The 18,306-nt window shown below is 38.0% G+C and overlaps 1 protein-coding gene and 2 long non-coding RNA genes across 6 annotated transcripts; 1 reads left to right on the top strand and 2 right to left on the bottom strand.

Annotated features, from left to right (window-relative positions):
* Window positions 1-325: 325 nt before the first annotated feature.
* LOC110161920 (uncharacterized) lies at window positions 326-3,943 on the bottom strand. Its single transcript, XR_002318813.2, has 3 exons — window positions 3,222-3,943; window positions 1,967-2,029; window positions 326-771 (listed from the first exon to the last, which is right to left on the bottom strand). It is a non-coding gene; the product is annotated as an uncharacterized LOC110161920 (long non-coding RNA).
* A 1,304-nt stretch (window positions 3,944-5,247) lies between these two features.
* Window positions 5,248-8,825, bottom strand: LOC129408910 (uncharacterized). The gene is made up of 3 exons (XR_008632168.1): window positions 8,589-8,825; window positions 6,379-6,458; window positions 5,248-5,799 (listed from the first exon to the last, which is right to left on the bottom strand). It is a non-coding gene; the product is annotated as an uncharacterized LOC129408910 (long non-coding RNA).
* Window positions 8,268-18,213, top strand: impdh1b (IMP (inosine 5'-monophosphate) dehydrogenase 1b). Of its 4 annotated transcripts, none has more exons than XM_055153507.1 (16): window positions 8,268-8,403; window positions 9,562-9,660; window positions 9,828-9,905; window positions 12,497-12,545; window positions 13,664-13,765; window positions 13,840-13,914; window positions 13,987-14,193; window positions 14,266-14,353; window positions 14,440-14,639; window positions 14,775-14,865; window positions 15,141-15,236; window positions 15,636-15,779; window positions 15,882-16,026; window positions 16,099-16,242; window positions 16,329-16,412; window positions 16,495-18,213. In XM_055153507.1, exons 2-16 carry the CDS (start codon window positions 9,563-9,565, stop codon window positions 16,514-16,516), a joined length of 1,623 nt encoding a protein of 540 aa, XP_055009482.1. In that variant the 5' UTR covers window positions 8,268-8,403; window position 9,562; the 3' UTR covers window positions 16,517-18,213. The 4 variants fall into 4 exon arrangements, with proteins under 4 accessions (XP_055009482.1, XP_055009481.1, XP_020781908.1 ...); XM_055153506.1 differs by having other exon boundaries at window positions 9,825-9,905; XM_020926249.2 differs by lacking the exon at window positions 9,828-9,905.
* The last annotated feature ends 93 nt before the right edge of the window (window positions 18,214-18,306 follow it).

The raw sequence follows: 18,306 nt of genomic DNA, 5'->3' as shown, positions 1-18,306 counted from the left end.
TCAGCATGATTAATTCTCCTTCTGGAGCAGTTCATTTTGTTCCTTAAATTCCTTTAAGTTCAAACTAACCTATGGGAGAAAAATAGTTAAACAAGGTTAAAATGACTATGATCCAGTAAAACAGTTGTTGCCTTGTAAACATAATAACATTTGGAACATGCTATGTACAAGATCTTTTCATGCCTATGACTATAGGTGTTGTGCAATCATCCTGGTGCAAGAAACATGTTTGTACAATAGTCATATTCTGCCATGAAAAAGAAATGGCGCTGTGCTCAGACCTGTCTTTTATGTAACTGTAATAATGAAAGACCATTTCTAGTAATGAAAGTTCTTTCCATTTTCACATTTAATAAATCCAGTAAATATAAACATTGTAGTAAAACAGTTTAAACAAAGTTAGTGCAAGTCATGAAGCTGTCAAGTAGTTGCAATTATCACAAATCTGTTCACATAAGTTCACAAATCTGACAAATCCGAAGATGTGTAACCTAACAGACTACTACCTGCAGTAAATCATGTAGGCTGCAGTGATTTCATACGTAATTAATTTATGGCCTTGTCATAAGAGGTCTGTGGCATAGTGCTCCTGGTTCTGTGTTAGCATCTCTGCTCCGTTCCCATCCGTCTTGATGTAATTCCAGAAAGTAGTACTGATTCCGAGCAAACATTAGTCCACCCACGGAGTCCACAATCACGTAGAGGACAGCCACGACCATCAAAGCTGTGCCAATCAAGTATAGCTTCAATACTGCCACCAGCATGGCTCCTCTGAAGAAGAAAAGAAACACAGGCTGCATCTCAATTCTCTTTCCTTGCTTCCTTCTCCTTGATTCCTCTTCTCCATCCTCCATTTTTCAGTTGTCAATCAAATGTCATATTAAGTGGTGTTCTCCCAAAGAAAACCATGGAAGGAAGAAGTAAACATGAGGGACATCAAACATCAAACTCTATTGGTCTCAGTGAGGAGTTTATATCCTCTCTCCTCTCTGTGTCTCCACTGTGGGCGGGACTTTCTCACCCATTTCCTGCAGAATCGAGGAAAGGACTCAAGGAGAAGGAAGCGAGGAAAGCGAAATGAGATGTGACCACAATATAGACTGATACTTAGGATGTAAAGTGTCTCAGTGATTAGAACACTCATCCACCATCCCGAGGCTTGTTCTATCAATGTATCCTTAGGCAAAACACTTAACTTCAACGTAAGGCAACCACCACATCATTAAAAATTTATGAGTAGGAGACTGGGGCATGTTGTCACACTTTTTTCATTCATACCCGTCTCTGAAACTGAACAAAACAGAATTGTATATCAAATGAAAGAGCAACATCTCAGCTATTTTTTGTCTTTTCACTCTATCTCTGTCTCATACAAACCCAGAGTTATAAGAGTTCAAATACATGGTTGAATGGCTATGACAACATGCCCCATCACAAGGTAAATTCTCACACCCACTGTGGTAAGTTGTCACACACTCATTTTATCAGTGATTTTAAAATCTCAAATTAATTTAAGTTATATTTTTATGAGGATTGTATTTTCTATCTTAACTGTTTATACAAAAACATGTATTCAAGTAATAAAAGCACAATGTGATGGAGGCTAAAGTCCTATTATTTTTTAAAGTTAAGCTATGGGACATGTCATTGTGACAACTTGCCCCAAACCTGGGGTGAACCTTCATCTGATCATTTTTATTGATCATTAAAAATAAAGTTATACTTGTTTTTAAATATTTAAATACACATTTATGTAGCCTCTTATTGTAGTTATAGCAGCTCCATGAATTTGTTTTGTTTTGCTGATGTTGTTGGGACTGGTTGTGAGTGGTGGGTCAGGTTGTGAGCTGTCCTACTGCATAAATATTGCATTGGCTGAGCCTTGTGTTCTGATTGTGATAAACACAGTGCAAGCAACTGATGAAACAGGACAGGTAACTGATGAAACAGAACACAAATGACTTACAGTATATTCATTGAAGATCAGGGATGTGGTGGGAATGGTTCGCAGGGGTACACTGTCCACCCACTTCACCCGACATGAGACATAAAAAAAAAAACAAATATAAAATAGCTACACCTCAAATGTCAAACCAGAGCCATTGGCGAAGGTGAAAACAACCCGCATAGGCTCATGATATCTCCAGTACTGTCCTATAGTGACCTGCGACATGAGGGGACCAGGACTGAACCAGGACCGAACCAGGACCGAACCAGGACTAAAACCAGGACTGAACCAGGAATGAAACAGGACTAAACCAGGACTAAACCAGAACTGATCCAGGACTGAGTCTCCGGACAGGCCCGGAGGTGTGCCCACGTAGATTATTGGGTGACCACGGGCGAAAGGACTGGCGCAGAGTTCCGTGTCCCACGGGGTTAAGTGCAGCCGTCGCCCGATCGCACTTTGTGGACACCTTGCTCCACGGGCTAGGGGTTCTCCCTCTCACTCTCAAGTCCAAGATTAGTCCTGGTTTAGTCCTGGTTCAGTCCTGGTTCAGTCTTGGTTTAGTCCTGGACACGTGTTGTAGCCTACCATTTATGTTCTGTAGGTGATTATGAATGACGTTAATGTTAATAACATGATTCTGCATCATTTTGAGTAGAAATGACCTGGCGCCTGATCAGGTGTCCTCAGGTGTCCTCTCAAAAAGGCTCAAGTGATGTACAAAAACAATGAAGTCGCGATTTATAATAATTATTTGTGTAGCCACGTGGTATTTTCGCAGACAAACACATCATGTCTCTGGCAGGATACTTAAACTAGTTGCATATTTGTTATTTTCGTGATTTCATTTATAGTGCAACCCCTACAAAGCTTTTAAATTAACCTACAGGAGATCCGTGCGTGTTTCTGACAGGAAGGGGCGTAGCACCACAATGGTGACTCTCCATCGTCATGTTGGATCGTCCATCGTATCGGAACAACCCTACTACATGCCCCGGTCTCCCCTCTACAGCATAGTGCTTTGTCAAAAAGCTCATTGCAGAATAGATCAAATTATTACGGCTACACGGTAAAAAATACAATTCATCTCTCATACCACATCTTACATTAGCTCTCACAGAGACAGTCATCTTAACAGAGCACGTGGCGACAGGATGGCAATACGACGCAGGAAGGACCATGCGCTTTCTTTATTTTGCTACTTTACAACGCTGCCATTACTGTACTCGATTGACTGAAGCAAGTTTATGCCACCAATAATTAGCATACATACCACACACGGCGCTGTTATGGTGTCGTCCGACAGTTTCGAGAAGAGAAGTCTCAAACAAACACAGGATCAAGAGCCGCAGTTTTTGGTCAAAATGCGAACTTTCAGTTTGATGTCACATTAGCACTGAATGCAGGAAGTGGACATTTTCCCCGATTATGACTTTTATGTCTCTTCGCTGTGTTTGTGCCTTAGCTGTAGGCTGGGGGAATACGTCACAGTCACGTGCTGTTTGAGGTGGTCTCCACGGTTCATCAGACGTACGGCTTATTGCCATATGCTTCATCCATGGATCCAGTGGCGCCTGCAGCCGTGGTATCTCCCAAGTTACGCATGAAGGGGCCCGCCTGTGATTATTGGCCAAATTGTTCTCTTGTTTACTGACGGCAGGGCTGTAAAACTATTAAAACCTGTTCTTTCTGACACTGGATACACACTCGTTCTAGACGATCGTAATAGACATTTCTCCCCTTCCCACTGTGCACATGACAGCGCCCCGGCGCTCATCTCAGTCTACGTGTTCAGAGCTGTCAGTACGCGTACCTAATAATCAAACATTTTAACTCAGAGTGAGAAATCCGAAACAGCATGAGAAGATGACATACACTTATTCAGTAATCTGATCTGAGTGTTGACTCTATAGGTGCACGGGGACTCTTTCCCGAGCTCCCAGTTTGTGGAGACATCTTTGCAAAATAACTACTAATAGCTCACCAAGTTAGCCAGACAAATGAGCCAGAAGACACGCTTAACTTTTCAGCTAGTGGCCGCAACGCTGCTCTGATTATGCAGGAGTGACAGGAGGCTCCGCCTTTATTAAATTATAACAAGCACAACAATATAGTGCCCAACACACCTAAAGGCAATTGTAACGTGAGCACTGAGCGGTTTGGAAAACTGAATGAATTAGATGGGAGAGAAGGAGGGTGAGAGAAAGAGAGACTTGGACCTCCCAAAACCCCATGCATGCGTCAGGTATAAGTGTGGAGACAGAGTGGAGGGTCTGTCATACACTTGGCCACTCGCCCCAGCATACATCTGTTATGCAGATATTTACAGAATTGTCCTTTGCTATTTCAACTGACGACCTGGTGTATTGTAGGATATAGTAAAGTAGTAACTCTTTATTTTAAAATGTGTAACATAAGAGATGGATTGCATTAACATTAAAGTGGAAACAATATTAACTATTTTTGCGACTAAATTGTGTGTTGGTGTTTTAATTGTATTTTTTATTGTATTTTATTTTTTGACAATTTTAGTGTAAACTAGGCTAATTTGCCGCTGCTCCAGTGACCACCGCAGTTTTAAGTTGGCTATTTGGTTCACGTCTTTCTCAACATCCATATCACGGAGTTGAAAATTTTAGTTTTGAATCAAATAGTTTAAAAGTATTTTTAAATGTCTGTCTCATGAAAAAAAGCCATTAATGAGGACTCTAGAGTTTTAGAAAATGTCGCAATGTTGTCTTTGGGAATGTCCTTAGATGGATCTATAATAAGGTATTATACTACCATGGCGCAGTCATGAGATCGAGAGCAAGCTGCAGCAAATGCGTTGGAAATGGTGGAGTGCAATACTGCGTCAAACCGTTGTGGCGCATATCAAAGATAGACGCATTGGAGAATAATGCCAAATCTTCTAAAGTTGAGACATTAAGATTGACCAGACTAATATTTAATATTTAGTCAAATAAAAAAACATTGAGGTTTAAGGTTTAGATGTAGCTTACAGTACATTCACACTCAGCTGGTCAGCCAAAATAATTTTCTTCTTGTAGGTCTATGTATTCCATACTAAGAAAACACTTCCTCTCTATGGAATACACGGAATGTATCAGATAGCATAACAGGCAACATTCTCATGAATCACAAAAGTAGAGGTCCATAACTGCTTGATCACTAGATGGCAGCATTTCAGTTTTACAAGAATCAAATCATTCTGTAAAAATGACACGGACAATAAAGAAATTCACAAAACAAACTTGTGAATACTACAGTATTGGATTCTGAAATCTTGAAAGGGCCTATTTTCTGATCTCTTACAATATTGTTTCCTCATCAAAAACATACATGGATTTGTGTTTTGTTTCATTCACACACAAACCCTAAATATTTACTCTAAGAGTTCTTCTCAAACTGAAAACACTCTGTTCCACCTTGTGATGTCATACAGTGGTAGTTTTCAAATTAACAACTATACCTTTTACCTTTAGTTCAGTAGAAATAGGCAGTTCCATCGCTGAAATGATCCAAATGATTCTAGTGAAGGTGTATGGACTTTAAAAACACAGTGGACATCACAAGGTGGAACAGAATGTTTTCAGTTTGAGAGAAGAACAGCCATAATATGCTCTTTTTTGTGTCAGACATTGTTTGTGATGAGGAAATAGCATTTTAACATAAATCATGGCATAATAGCATAATAATAGCAATAATATGGGCTCTTTAAACTCCATACACCTTCACTAGAATCATTTCAGCCCTGGAGTGCCAAGCTCTACTGAAACTTGAAGACTACCACTTCATGATCACTTCACAAGATGGAACAGAGCATTTTCTCCTCTGTTGATGTAGATAGCCTAAAAAAAATAAAGGTTTACTGAAAAGTCAATATGTATAGTTAAATTAAGACTTCAATTGGATTACAGTCGTTACATGAAGCTAGGAATGTTTTAAATAAATAGTCAACAATACTTGAAAAGGCTCAAATATTCCATTCTGCATTCATCAAGTCAAGATCTTATATAATGAAAGCTTACACACACTGACATCTTATGACTCTGATTTGTCTCAGCCAGTCATGTAGTGCCCCGGCTGTGCACATGATGTTCATTATAGTAACTGAGTGAATGGGAGAGAGGAGCATGCATGGCATGTGAGTGTGATCTCACTGCGTGTGACAAGACGTCAAGGCTTCAATTTCAAACATTACATGGTTCATCATGGGTGGTACCTTAATGGTTCTTTAACCTTTATGTTACCCACCAAGGCAATTCTTAAGCACAAACATGTAATTATTATGATAATGTTAGAGATTGTAACTCAACATTTCATACATACAAATAAATGAAACTTAGAGTTTCAAAATAAGCTTTCTGTTTCACTGTCATTGTTGGTGAATTCCTGTCTTTGAGATGAGGTCTGTGGAGGTAACTTACTGGTGAAGCCATTCTAAGAGGATTTTCCATCTTAACATCTCCCCAACTGTCACAAACAGTCAGTCACCTGGAGGTGATCCCTGAGAACACAAGACCTATGACAATGTGGGGCAGTAAGGGCAATCCCTCACAAACTTATGATCAAAACATGAAATACCTTTTTCATACAACAGTTTCCACCTCTTGTTTGTGCCAAAATACATGGAAGTTTTTGGGCAGGCACAAGACTATTGATGATTACATAGAAAAAAACAAGTTTTCTCTTCAAATGGTGCCCACAGATTGTAGTGGCTGTCCTGTTTACAGCCTTAAACTCATTCATTCAAATCTGAAATCCTCTTTGAAAGTGCAGCACGGTAGAAAGCTGGATTAACCCATAGACAAAGCTTTATGGAGCACTCATGTTATTCAACTTCCAGAGAAATGCTTGGGGCAGTAATTGCTTTATCTAACATAAGTGCAATGCTCTTTGCCATTGCTATTACTCTCTGGACGTCCCCCATTTGAAAACATGGACTCTATGGCCTCTCAGCACTGACATGTTCTGTCGTTGGAATCATTTCCACGACAACACCCTCTCAGTGGGAGAATCTCCTAGGTGACGCCCTCTGATGACACGCCTAGAGGTGGCTTGTGCCTTTTCAAAGGCAGGTGCATCCTGAGTACGGACAGAAGGAGGAGGCTGGCACACTTTTACTGTTTTTCTTGTCTGTGGCAGTACCCGTGCATATCTGGAGAGGTTGGCTGGATAAGCAAAGACCTTGAAAATAGTGTGGCTTGTGTGTATTATATTTTTTTGGTCTACGCTGCCATTTAAATCAAACCTACTGGTCCAGTGAATGTTATTTTCTCAAATTTGTTTTGGAATATAAGTGATAATTGACACAACAGGAATCAAGAAAGCAGTGAGGAACTGAAGTCCCGGTGATGGAAGAACACGGATATGAGCAGTTTGGAACAAATGGAGCAAGAGCCAGCGCACATATAGATTACACAAGAATTGTAGGTGACACTCAACCTCGCCATATGCTATCTATTGATGGAGAGCATTTTATTCGGCAAACTCTACATGGGCATGGACATGAAAGTGCTGCACGTCGATACAGTGCCAACCGTTACCAGGCTGGTTTAGGCCCAGAGAGGTAAATGTTTCAAATTGTAATTAATTATATATTTTTGATGCTCTGTTCATTATATGGAGTGCTTTGATAATTTGGAGTAACTCCCAGTCTGCAACTAAGGGCAAATGTAAATTTGTGATTTTGTGTGGGATCAGATTTCATGTCCACTCAGATAACTTAGCAAATGGACCACGTTCTGCTTTGCATTCAATGAAAGTGCAAATTTCAGGTAGAACTAAACTCTATTAAATTCCAGTTTTTAACTTTTAGCCATAAAATATTGCTGCATCATTGGAGTGGAAGAGAGGAGCAGGATCAGCACAGACTAGCTCTAGTTTGTAGGCTACATCACCAGAAACTACTGACCCACACCTGAACATTAAATTAGATAGTCCCACATTAAATTAGATAGTCCTGGAAAACATACTCTGGCGTGACTTGGGATAGCAGTACTCAAGTTAGCATGAAAAGTACCAAAGGGCTAAAGTGATCAGTGTCTGTTTAGATTTACTTCACAAATTTAGTCCATTTTTTGACCAACTTTGCAAAACAATGCTTGAAAAGGCCACATGTGGCATATGTGTGCAAACAATTTCTCTGGTGAATTTTATGGTTTCTTTACGGCATAAAGGCACTCAGAATTGGTTGTCTTTAGATTTTAGAGACGGCGCAAAGATCACTCTTTTCTAGTTTCTCAAATAGTGTTAATTACATTGACTGTGGAAGGTTAAAGCATGATAAACCCGCCTCTTGTGGAGGGGATGTGACGCGGCTGCTGCTCGTACATAACACACACCGAGCGCTCAGCACACGGCAAAAATCCTCTCATTCAAGACTGGCGAACAGTACTTTTTACAAGTTGGATCCACGAACGATCAGGTTCACCCCTTGTGCGTTTTTTGAGGTAATTTTAAGATGTCACATATGTAGTTTGATTGAATTTTCCCTTCTTTATACAGGGAAGATGAACACGTCTAGTCAACGTGGGCATCAACTCTCAAATGTAGCTAGCTACAGTTATATGGGAAAGCCCATGGTGACTTTGCACTGGTTTAGAATATAAACGACAGTATATGTGTTAAAACTCACCTGCATTATTCCAAAAGAAAGTGTGCCTTTGGGGATGCACAGCCTTTTGTGTCAAGTTCTTGCGGCGGTGCCGCTAATGCTAAATGCTAACGCATTTGCACATGTTTTCGATGTAAACGCAAGAAATCAGGTTTCCTCTTATTTTTATCTTACTGCTGCTACGGGGCGTGTGTGTACGAGTGAAACCGAAAACAACTATTGGCTAGATTACAAGTGTATTGCAGTTTTAATACGCGAGATTAGTAATTTAAACGTTTTCCATGTGTATTTATAGTCAGATTATGCACAACAGCACGTGAATACAGCGTGCTATGCAATGTTCTAGCCTTGATTGATGCAAGAAATCCGACTGTTTTACACGCTTTTCAAGACGTATCTACAGCATATAAACATATAAAAAAACTGATTTCTCTCATGCCATGATCTGACAGATGTTGGACGCGAGAAGCTAACATACAAAACAGAAAATGTAGGTCAGTCAGCCAGTAACCCTTTGCTATAACAGTAACTAAAAATATAAAATTATAACAGTTGAAATAAATATAGCAAAATCAGCGCTCGTGTTAATGGGTCACTCGGCCACGTCTTTACGCTCTGACGTAATTGCTGTTTTTTTTTTTTTTTTTTTTTTTTTTTTTTGTCTTGTGTGATTTTACTTGATGCTTTTACGTCCTCATGTTTTTTTTTCACATACACTCTGCATTAACTTGAAGGCACATGCATCCCTCACCCTCAGTTGTTTATCTGTATGTTGACAGTGTTTTTATGGGTGTTATGTCACGCATGCGCATTGCCTCTGTCTCAGTGAAGATGTTGATGTTGCTATGCTTGTCTGCTATAAGAAGGTCAAGCGCTGCCTGCAAGTTGATGATTAGACAAGTGCTCCTCAAAACATCCTCTGATCATTTTGGACAGTGGGAGGGTTGCACACTTTGTACTCATGATAAAATAACTTATTTTAATTGTTCAACAGCATGGCCGATTACTTAATCAGTGGTGGGACAGGATATGTTCCTGAAGATGGACTATCCGCACAGCAGCTTTTCTCTATCGGAGATGGTCTCACCTACAAGTAAGTTCTTTTACTTGATACACTGATTTCTTGTTCAATATAATTTATTCCAGTATAAATAATATAATAAATTACTTGTAAGTTAGCCTTTATAAAACAAATTCTCAATTGGTTAGTACAGTTAAACACGAGTACTTTATAATGGCCAACACATTTTGAACCAGCAGATCTGACCAACAGTGTGTTGTCTCCGATGGTCATACGGCTGAAGAGCTATGCTCTAAAGGAGATGGGTTGACTTACAAGTGAGTAAAATGGCTGTCTGCAGAAACAATGCACGGCTAATTGTCTGTTAAAAAATGCATTGTAATGGGAAAGCAAAACATTTTCCCTTTTTAAAATGTTTATTACATTCAGAGAGAGGAGTTATATTCTATTTTGCTCCAAATCTGTGCATGAATGCTAATGGTATAGGGATGATCTTTGGAATAACTTAACTTGATCAGGATCATGGGAATGACATTTGATTCTGTTTGTATGACTCCTTAAAGATGCATTGTGGAACTTTTCTGGTGGAGGGTTCATCAAATGCTTTTCTCCATAGAGATATTATTGCTTTGTCTGGAATGTGTCACACTATGCTATGAAACCATTTCATGCAGACCAAATCAGACCAAATTACAAGTCAGATCTGTGGAGAGGCATCCCTGCTCAGTCAGAATGCCTATTTTGCTAGGTATTTTTGAGCAGTAAAACTACCTGTAATTTAATAAATGTAATAAATGTTTAATGTCGTACTGTGGAACATTACAGGAAAAGCAATGACATATCTATAGAAACAAGCATGTGTCGGACTCCTAATGAAAAAGTTATATAGTGCACCTTTTAATATAACTCAACTAATCTGAATTTAACAAATTTTCAGATTTAGTGTTTTTGTTCTTACATAAAAGCTCACACGTTTTGATTTTAAACTACTACAGCTGAACTTATACTAATTATATTTTGTAGATCTACTAATTGAATTTGTAGATTGTACTAATTTAATAACAAATAGTGACTAATTTTCAAAGAGACTTATTTGTCAACTGTTGGGTTTATTAGCCTCTTTTTTCAGTAGTCATTTTTCCAAAATGATTACTGAAATGTTCAATAAATTAACCTTGAACTAATCATGGCCCAATCTTGTATTTAACAGCCTTTGAACATCCTCACCACATCTTAATGAAATACACCATGACTGAAGTAAGAGTTCAGCACATGATCATTCAATTGACATCAGGTGACCTGAAGACTGGGATTAGTTAATTTGGGATTCACCGTTTGGCATTTGACTAATCTGAAAAATGCAACTGTAATGCTTTAGAATAACTTGGCACTCTTGCTATTATTTATATTTTATACTTGTTAGTACGATACAACTTTATCTTAACTTTTGACATAACATAAATTATTGTTTTATTATGACCTAAATAATGGCAGTTTTTAAAAATAATTGTGCAGCTTTAATAGAGATGGAGGTTCATTTTCACTGTGTTGAGATTTTTTTTGGCCCTTTGCCAATTACTGTAAACTATAACAAAATTAAAACCAATATTTATTTATTTATTTATTTATTTGAGACAGGGACAGTGCACAATTTTTGCATTAACCTTAACAGGAGAGATGCATTGTACATCAGGTTGTAGCACCAGTGCTAATTTCCACCTATAGTCCCTTGACAGATTCATTGATTGACCCTGGCTATCAACTGTTCTTGGAGACCTATGTAGCATGTTTTGGGTTGATGGGGGAAACCGCAGCGCCTGGAGGAAACCCATCCAGACACGGGGAGAAACATGCAAACTCCACACAAAACCACTTGTTGTCAGACTAACCTGACAATGGTGTGTTTTTTTTAGTTAGTAATTTCTGACGTGTTGTTTTAAAAGACTCCTTGATCTCTAGGAACATTTAGCCTTGTTAAAGCACACAGCTAAAACATGTATCACATAAGCACTTCAATTAGGTTTTTAAATTATGACTTAGTTGTGGACTTAGTTTGAATTTGTTTCTCTCTGCAAGCATTTGTCTACATTTAACAGTCAAATGCAGACCATAAGAACCCAGCACACTGGTTTAAATAGCATTGAGTGAGTAGGCGTAGGCTTGTGTGCTTCAGCTGAGGTTTGCGGTTGCTGCTAAATGCTAGCAGATGCTGGACTTTTTGTGTTACAGTATTGATGTTTGTGGGCATTTGGACTATAAAAAGAAACTCTTACATATTCTCCTTCAGTAAATCATCACACCTTCATATTAGGGTTCCCACAGGTCCTGGAAAAACTGAAAAAATATTTAGCACGCATGGAAAATGAGAAGCGGCTTGGAAAAGAAATTCTTCAAAATAATTTCTCAACCCTTTGCCTTCTCTGAATGTGATATAACTGAAGGTTTGATTGTCCATTATACTGAAAATCAGAAATACAATTTCTGTTGTAATCTCACCGCAAGCCTGGATTTAAACTACTTTTAGACAGTCCATTTGATGTGCAAGAAACTATTTTGTTTTATAAAGTAGATCTTGTGTCCCAGTTTTTCAGTCTGTCACCATCATTTTTCAAACTCCCTTTTACAACTATCATATAAATGGTATAATACACTATTTTAAAATGCATAATTTCCTCACCTTCCATCACTTTAAAAAATTTGACATTTTTAATACAGACTACACTTGATTTCTCTTAATCAGAGAAACCATAAACACTGCAAAAAAATGATTGTGGTCAAATAATTACTAAATGTTTTACTACAGTCAGTAATGCTATGTAATTCATTAAATGTCCTACTTTTCTAAGCTACAATGAATGTTTAGTAGCCATATATAATTTAAATAATGATGCTATACTTTGTTTTTCAGTGATTTCCTGATTTTACCTGGCTTTATTGACTTTACCTCAGATGAAGTGGTGAGTAAAACTTGAACCATGAGGAGGTATTTATAATGGGGAAAAAAACATGAGGTGTTGTTGTCTTTCCCAAGTATTTTTAAAATCATATATTTGGTTGGCCTTTCTCCTCGTTTGGAGCTATTTCTGCCTTCCTGTGGTCACCCGCTGACGACTTTCTTAACCAAATGTTTACGTCTGTGTCTGATTCATTGCACCCTTTCCCAGACAGATCGCTCCAGACACTTTTTTTTTTATTAACTCTCTAACTTCTTTTACTAATTTACATTTTAGGTCTACGTATATCTTAGTTTCACAATGGTAATGGGCCCGTGTTATTTAAATGCCAGTTTGACTCCCCGACTTTGCACATGTTTAAATAACGGCACACTAAGTCATTGTGAGCTGTCTCCAATTTGGATTTGACTTCAGTTGCTTTGTTACAACTTTAATTACCGTGTTTCTTGTTCCTACATGCTTTCAATTCACCTCTATTATACAATGTTATGCAGTTTACTGACACACAGCAGGACTGTTGTTGAAAATAGTATGGAGTTGTGATGTCTCAAAGTACTTTCCGAACTCTCAGTTGAATTTAACAGGTGGGTGTGGATTGTACCCAGAATTGACTTGTGGGGCCAGCACTTTGGACTTGGCTTTCACACAACCCTTGACAAAAGCAGTTCCCAAGCTTATAATTTATGTCTGTCTCAGATAAGAAGTCCAGGTTTTGCTATCCTAACACATTTTTTTGAATTCCCTTATCCAAGAATGTCACTATTTACACTGTCCTCCATGAACTGCAAATTGTTTTGAGAACTGTGAGGAACATTTGTAGCAGTTTGGACTGTTTCCCTTGCCTTTTCTCACTCTATCACAAATTAGAATTTTATAAGAAGTAGACCTGTAGTGCTTGTTGACATTTCTCATCCAATGCCATGGATATCACTGAGTGATATCACACTGATTATGTGTTTAAGTGTATTCAATATTTAAGTGTGTTCAAGAAAATGACTTGAGCAAGCATAAAAATAAATACTTGGAAGGGATTGAAATTTTGAGGAATGGGCTGCCACCTGGTGGATGCAAAGTAAAACACTGTATAGTATAAAATGCACTTGACATTTTTTTTTTTCTAGGATCTTACCTCTGCACTGACCAAGAAGATCACATTAAAAACCCCTCTTATCTCTTCACCCATGGACACAGTTACCGAGTCAGCAATGGCTATTGCTATGGCAGTAAGTGTTCAAGTCTCTCCTCATTTTATCATCATATGTGGAGAAAAGTTACTAGAATGTTCTCTATTTTTAAGTTAATGGGTGGTATTGGCATCATTCATCACAACTGTACTCCAGAATTTCAAGCTAATGAAGTCCGAAAAGTAAAGGTATGTAAGTTTTATAATGTGTATCTACATGTTAATAATGAGCTGAATTAAGTTTTCTCCCCTTGTTTTCAGCGGTTTGAGCAGGGATTCATCACAGATCCAGTTGTGATGAGCCCAAAACACACTGTTGGGGATGTGTTTGAGGCCAAAGTTCGACATGGTTTCTCTGGCATTCCAGTCACGGAGACTGGTAAGATGGGCAGCAAACTGATGGGTATTGTCACCTCAAGAGACATCGATTTCCTCACTGAGAAGGAGCACAGCAGGCCTTTGGAAGAGGTGTGTATAAAACCTTATATTTTTATTATATTATGTTTATGGTCTAAATTAAATTTTTTGCAAATTTTGCAGGCCATGACTAAGAGGGATGAATTGGTGGTTGCTCCAGCCGGTGTCACCCTCAAAGAGGCCAATGATATATTGCAACGCAGCAAAAAAGGTTTTTTGTCAAACACAATCTTGGCTCCTTATCTTAAACTGGTATGTCTTTCTACCTCTGATATGTATGAAACTTTCTACAAACAGGCAAGCTTCCCATTGTAAATGACAATGATGAACTGGTGGCCATCATTGCGAGAACTGATCTGAAAAAGAACAGGGACTACCCCCTTGCCTCCAAAGATTCTCGCAAACAGCTGCTGTGTGGCGCTGCCATCGGCACAAGAGAGGATGACAAATACAGACTGGATCTGCTGGTGCAAGCTGGAGTTGATGTTGTTGTTCTGGTAAGTGGCCTTTTGATTAAAAGTAATATCAATATAATAAAAGGAAATGGTAATGTCAGTCTTTTTTTTTTTTTTATATCAACTGATGCTTCACATTATTTTCCCTTAAATACATTTTCTTTGTTTTATTTTAAGGATTCTTCCCAAGGCAACTCTGTCTATCAAATCAACATAATAAATTATATTAAGCAGAAGTATCCAGAACTACAAGTTGTTGGGGGAAATGGTGAGATTTTTAAAAGTAACACCTTTTAGAAGCATTTTAGAAAAGACACGGAGAAGATTATAATTACAACCATTAGTAAGACATGTTAAAATTATGAAAATAAATGATCAACAGCACAATAAAAATATGAATTAAATGACTACAGTTAAATAAACTAATAACAAGCAAACATGTCAGTTAATTTAAATGCAGTTTAAAACAGATGCATTCTTTATAATCATGTTAATTGCAGAACCTTATACATTCTGACTTTCATTTCTCCTTTTGGCTCATAGTGGTGACAGCAGCTCAGGCCAAGAATCTGATTGATGCTGGTGTGGACGCATTGAGAGTCGGCATGGGCTGCGGCTCCATCTGCATTACACAAGAAGGTACTAAGCTTTACGTGGTGCACAATCAATATTTCTATTTCTGAAGTATTACTGAAAAATTGTTATCACAGAAAAATAAATGGTAAAAGTTACCAATTTGCTGTGAATGCTTCAAGCATGTTTTAATCAGTAACTGTGTAGTTTTGAGGTTTATAATATCGGGTAGTAAGACTAACAAATATACAAAGACCTCTGCATGAGATGGTAATATTATTGTCTGGCCTTCTTTTATGATGCCACAGAAAACACCTTTCATGATTTTTTTTTTTTGGGTTGTATAATAATAGTATAATAAGACTGAACTTTGCTTTGTTAAAATGAACTTTTTTTTAGCCCACATGCTGTTGTAAGTGTGTTGTTTTTATGTTGACATTTAAGTCTTGTTTACCTGTTTTGCAGTCATGGCGTGCGGGAGGCCCCAGGGAACATCTGTGTACAAGGTGGCAGAGTACGCTCGGCGCTTTGGTGTGCCGGTTATTGCTGATGGTGGCATTCAGACTGTAGGACATGTGATAAAGGCACTGTCTCTGGGAGCGTCAACTGGTGAGAAGTTCACTACATCTATGACACGTTTGGCTAGATATGGAGATCACATAAAAACTAAACTAATATATAATATATATATATATTTGCTTTTTTTTTAAGTTATGATGGGTTCGTTGCTGGCAGCAACCACTGAGGCCCCAGGGGAGTACTTCTTTTCCGATGGTGTGCGACTAAAAAAATACCGTGGTATGGGCTCTTTGGATGCAATGGAGAAGAATGCAAGCAGCCAAAAACGCTATTTTAGGTTTGTGAGAAGTGTTAGTTAAGCTGTTACTCTTGCCATAAATAAACAATTACACTTGTTTTTTTTCCACAGTGAGGGTGACAAAGTAAAAGTGGCCCAAGGTGTGTCTGGCTCAGTTCAGGACAAAGGATCCATCCACAAGTTTGTCCCTTACCTAATTGCTGGTATCCAGCATGGCTGCCAGGACATTGGGGCTAAAAGTCTCTCAGTTCTTCGGTAAGCATATGGTTTTATGCATGTCAGTATGCATTTGATATGATCACACTTAATCTTTTAGACTTACTGTATTTAAATGTTCCTAGGTCAATGATGTACTCTGGAGAACTTAAGTTTGAAAAGCGAACCATGTCTGCACAAATGGAGGGTGGAGTTCATGGTTTACATTCGTAAGTACTGAAATCATTTTGTTTCCTGATCTGAGTCCTCTGTCATAATCCGCTTTAATTTCCTTTATTTTCCCTTAAACAGTTTTGAGAAGCGACTGTATTGAAGGAGTACAGTTCTTAATGTGCTACTTGCCCAGTTCAAACGTGACCAAAAGTTCTGTACTCACCACCTACTACTCAAGCCTTGGCCTCCCAAACTTCTTATCCAATAGTACGCGCTCTGATCTTGCTGCTTTAAGAGGAAGGGGACATCATCTGGACGTGAGAACCTTAATCTCTTGAACATCATTCTGTTGTTTTTCACTTGCAGCGGTGAATCAGGGTCTTCACAATAACTAACATGTGTCTTGAGTATGCAGCTAATCCCAATTGTCCCGATTACATAGGCTTTGATTGACAGGAGCAAATGTGAATGTATAGTGGTAAAGTCTAAGGTGTCCTCTCTTGTGTTTGCCTTCTGTAGTCCACAACAGTGAGCCTTTCATAGACTCCTTGTTAACAATCAGCATCTCTGTAGAAGCCTTTATACAAAGCTACTCCTAAAATGTGTTTGTTTATGGTGGCCATTGTTTTTTTGTTCTTATTTTGCAAAATAAGTTATTTCTGATTTAAGCCACTTGTTATAAGTCTGTTTATCTTTTATTCCTATTCTTATTGTTTACTTCTTTTCATGTATCCAGAGGTACAAGATACTGGCTTCGACAGTATTATTCAGTTAGTTGGTTCAACACACCCACAGTGTTTAGCCATTCTTGACATATTTTCCTCTTTGTAATGTTTTGAGCCAAATGTACATCCCATATTAAACATTTTTTGTGTTCACCAGAAAGGGAGCTAATGCTCAAAATCAATAATATTTAAAATGACCATGGATGATGCATAAGTTTTGAGACCTTTTTTTTTTTTTTTTTTACCCATTATTTGAATGCTTTTAGAAAGTAAATTTCTGTTGAACTTGTATATTCCTGGGGCCTTTGAGCATGAAGAGTTTTTGATATGCATGTTTTTTTCACAAAGCCAAGCATTGGCTGTATTTATATTCAGCTGTATTGTTATTGCATACATACTGCCAAGTGTATATACACTTTCTTTCAGACTCTTTTATAACTCAAAACCAAAATTGCCACAAAGTTTCTTTTTATCTTCATATTTGCAGGACTGACATTGAGGACTTGTTTTATAGTCTTTTCAAAAAGTATGCCTTCAAACTAAAATTGAAAGATCACACACTACAGCTTATTAAAATGCATTTAGTGTTTGAAGCCCTTTCACCTGAATGTTTTTACTTATTAACAGGTATCTAGAGTAATTGTTTTTACAGTTTCACTGTCTCGTCTTTAGGTCAGTCAATTTTGAGGCAGATTTAAATATTTCAGTTTAGTTGCAATGCCTATGTGCTTACGACTTGGCCTGTCAATTTACACAAATCTTGTTGGAATTTGGTAAAACGTGTACATGCAGATGTGCTTTTCATTTGACCTGTTGCATTTTCAGTTGGCCACCCAAGGAGAGAATTCAGGAATGTAATCTGTTACATGTTCTTTGTGTATCCACTGTGCACCAATAGTCCATCTAAAAAGCACAAATATAGTGATCTGTAAGATATGTTTACATTTTATTGTATTTCTATGTTTTCAGCTTCAGTGTATTGCAATACACCTCAGGTGCTGGACACACTGGTGGCTTGGACAGTCAATAACAATAACTTTTTAGATGGACAACCTTTTCAGGATTACTAAAACACAAGAAACATGCTTTTGCCGTTCAACATGTAAAAATGAATAAATAAATTTAACTATAATGTACGTGGTCCTGATTTGAAGTGTTAATGTTTTTAGTGTACAATAATGAAGCCCAAGTGCCAAAAACAAGCTTTTATTAATCTCTATGAAAT

The sequence above is a fragment of the Boleophthalmus pectinirostris genome, unplaced genomic scaffold, assembly GCF_026225935.1.
Source record: "Boleophthalmus pectinirostris isolate CB_2022bp ecotype Guang Dong unplaced genomic scaffold, ASM2622593v1 HiC_scaffold_18, whole genome shotgun sequence".
Lineage (NCBI taxonomy): Eukaryota > Metazoa > Chordata > Actinopteri > Gobiiformes > Gobiidae > Boleophthalmus > Boleophthalmus pectinirostris.
The sequence above is the reverse complement of the archived record's forward strand: the minus strand, read 5'-3'. Positions and strand labels throughout refer to the sequence as shown.

Coding starts and splice junctions, on each gene's coding strand:
- impdh1b (XM_055153506.1), top strand. CDS start 9,563: ATGGCCGATTACTTAATCAGTGGTGGGACAGGATATGTTCCTGAAGAT. Junction 13,766..13,839: donor CAATGGCTATTGCTATGGCA/GTAAGTGTTCAA, acceptor TCTATTTTTAAG/TTAATGGGTGGTATTGGCAT. Junction 14,640..14,774: donor GAGTTGATGTTGTTGTTCTG/GTAAGTGGCCTT, acceptor TTTTATTTTAAG/GATTCTTCCCAAGGCAACTC.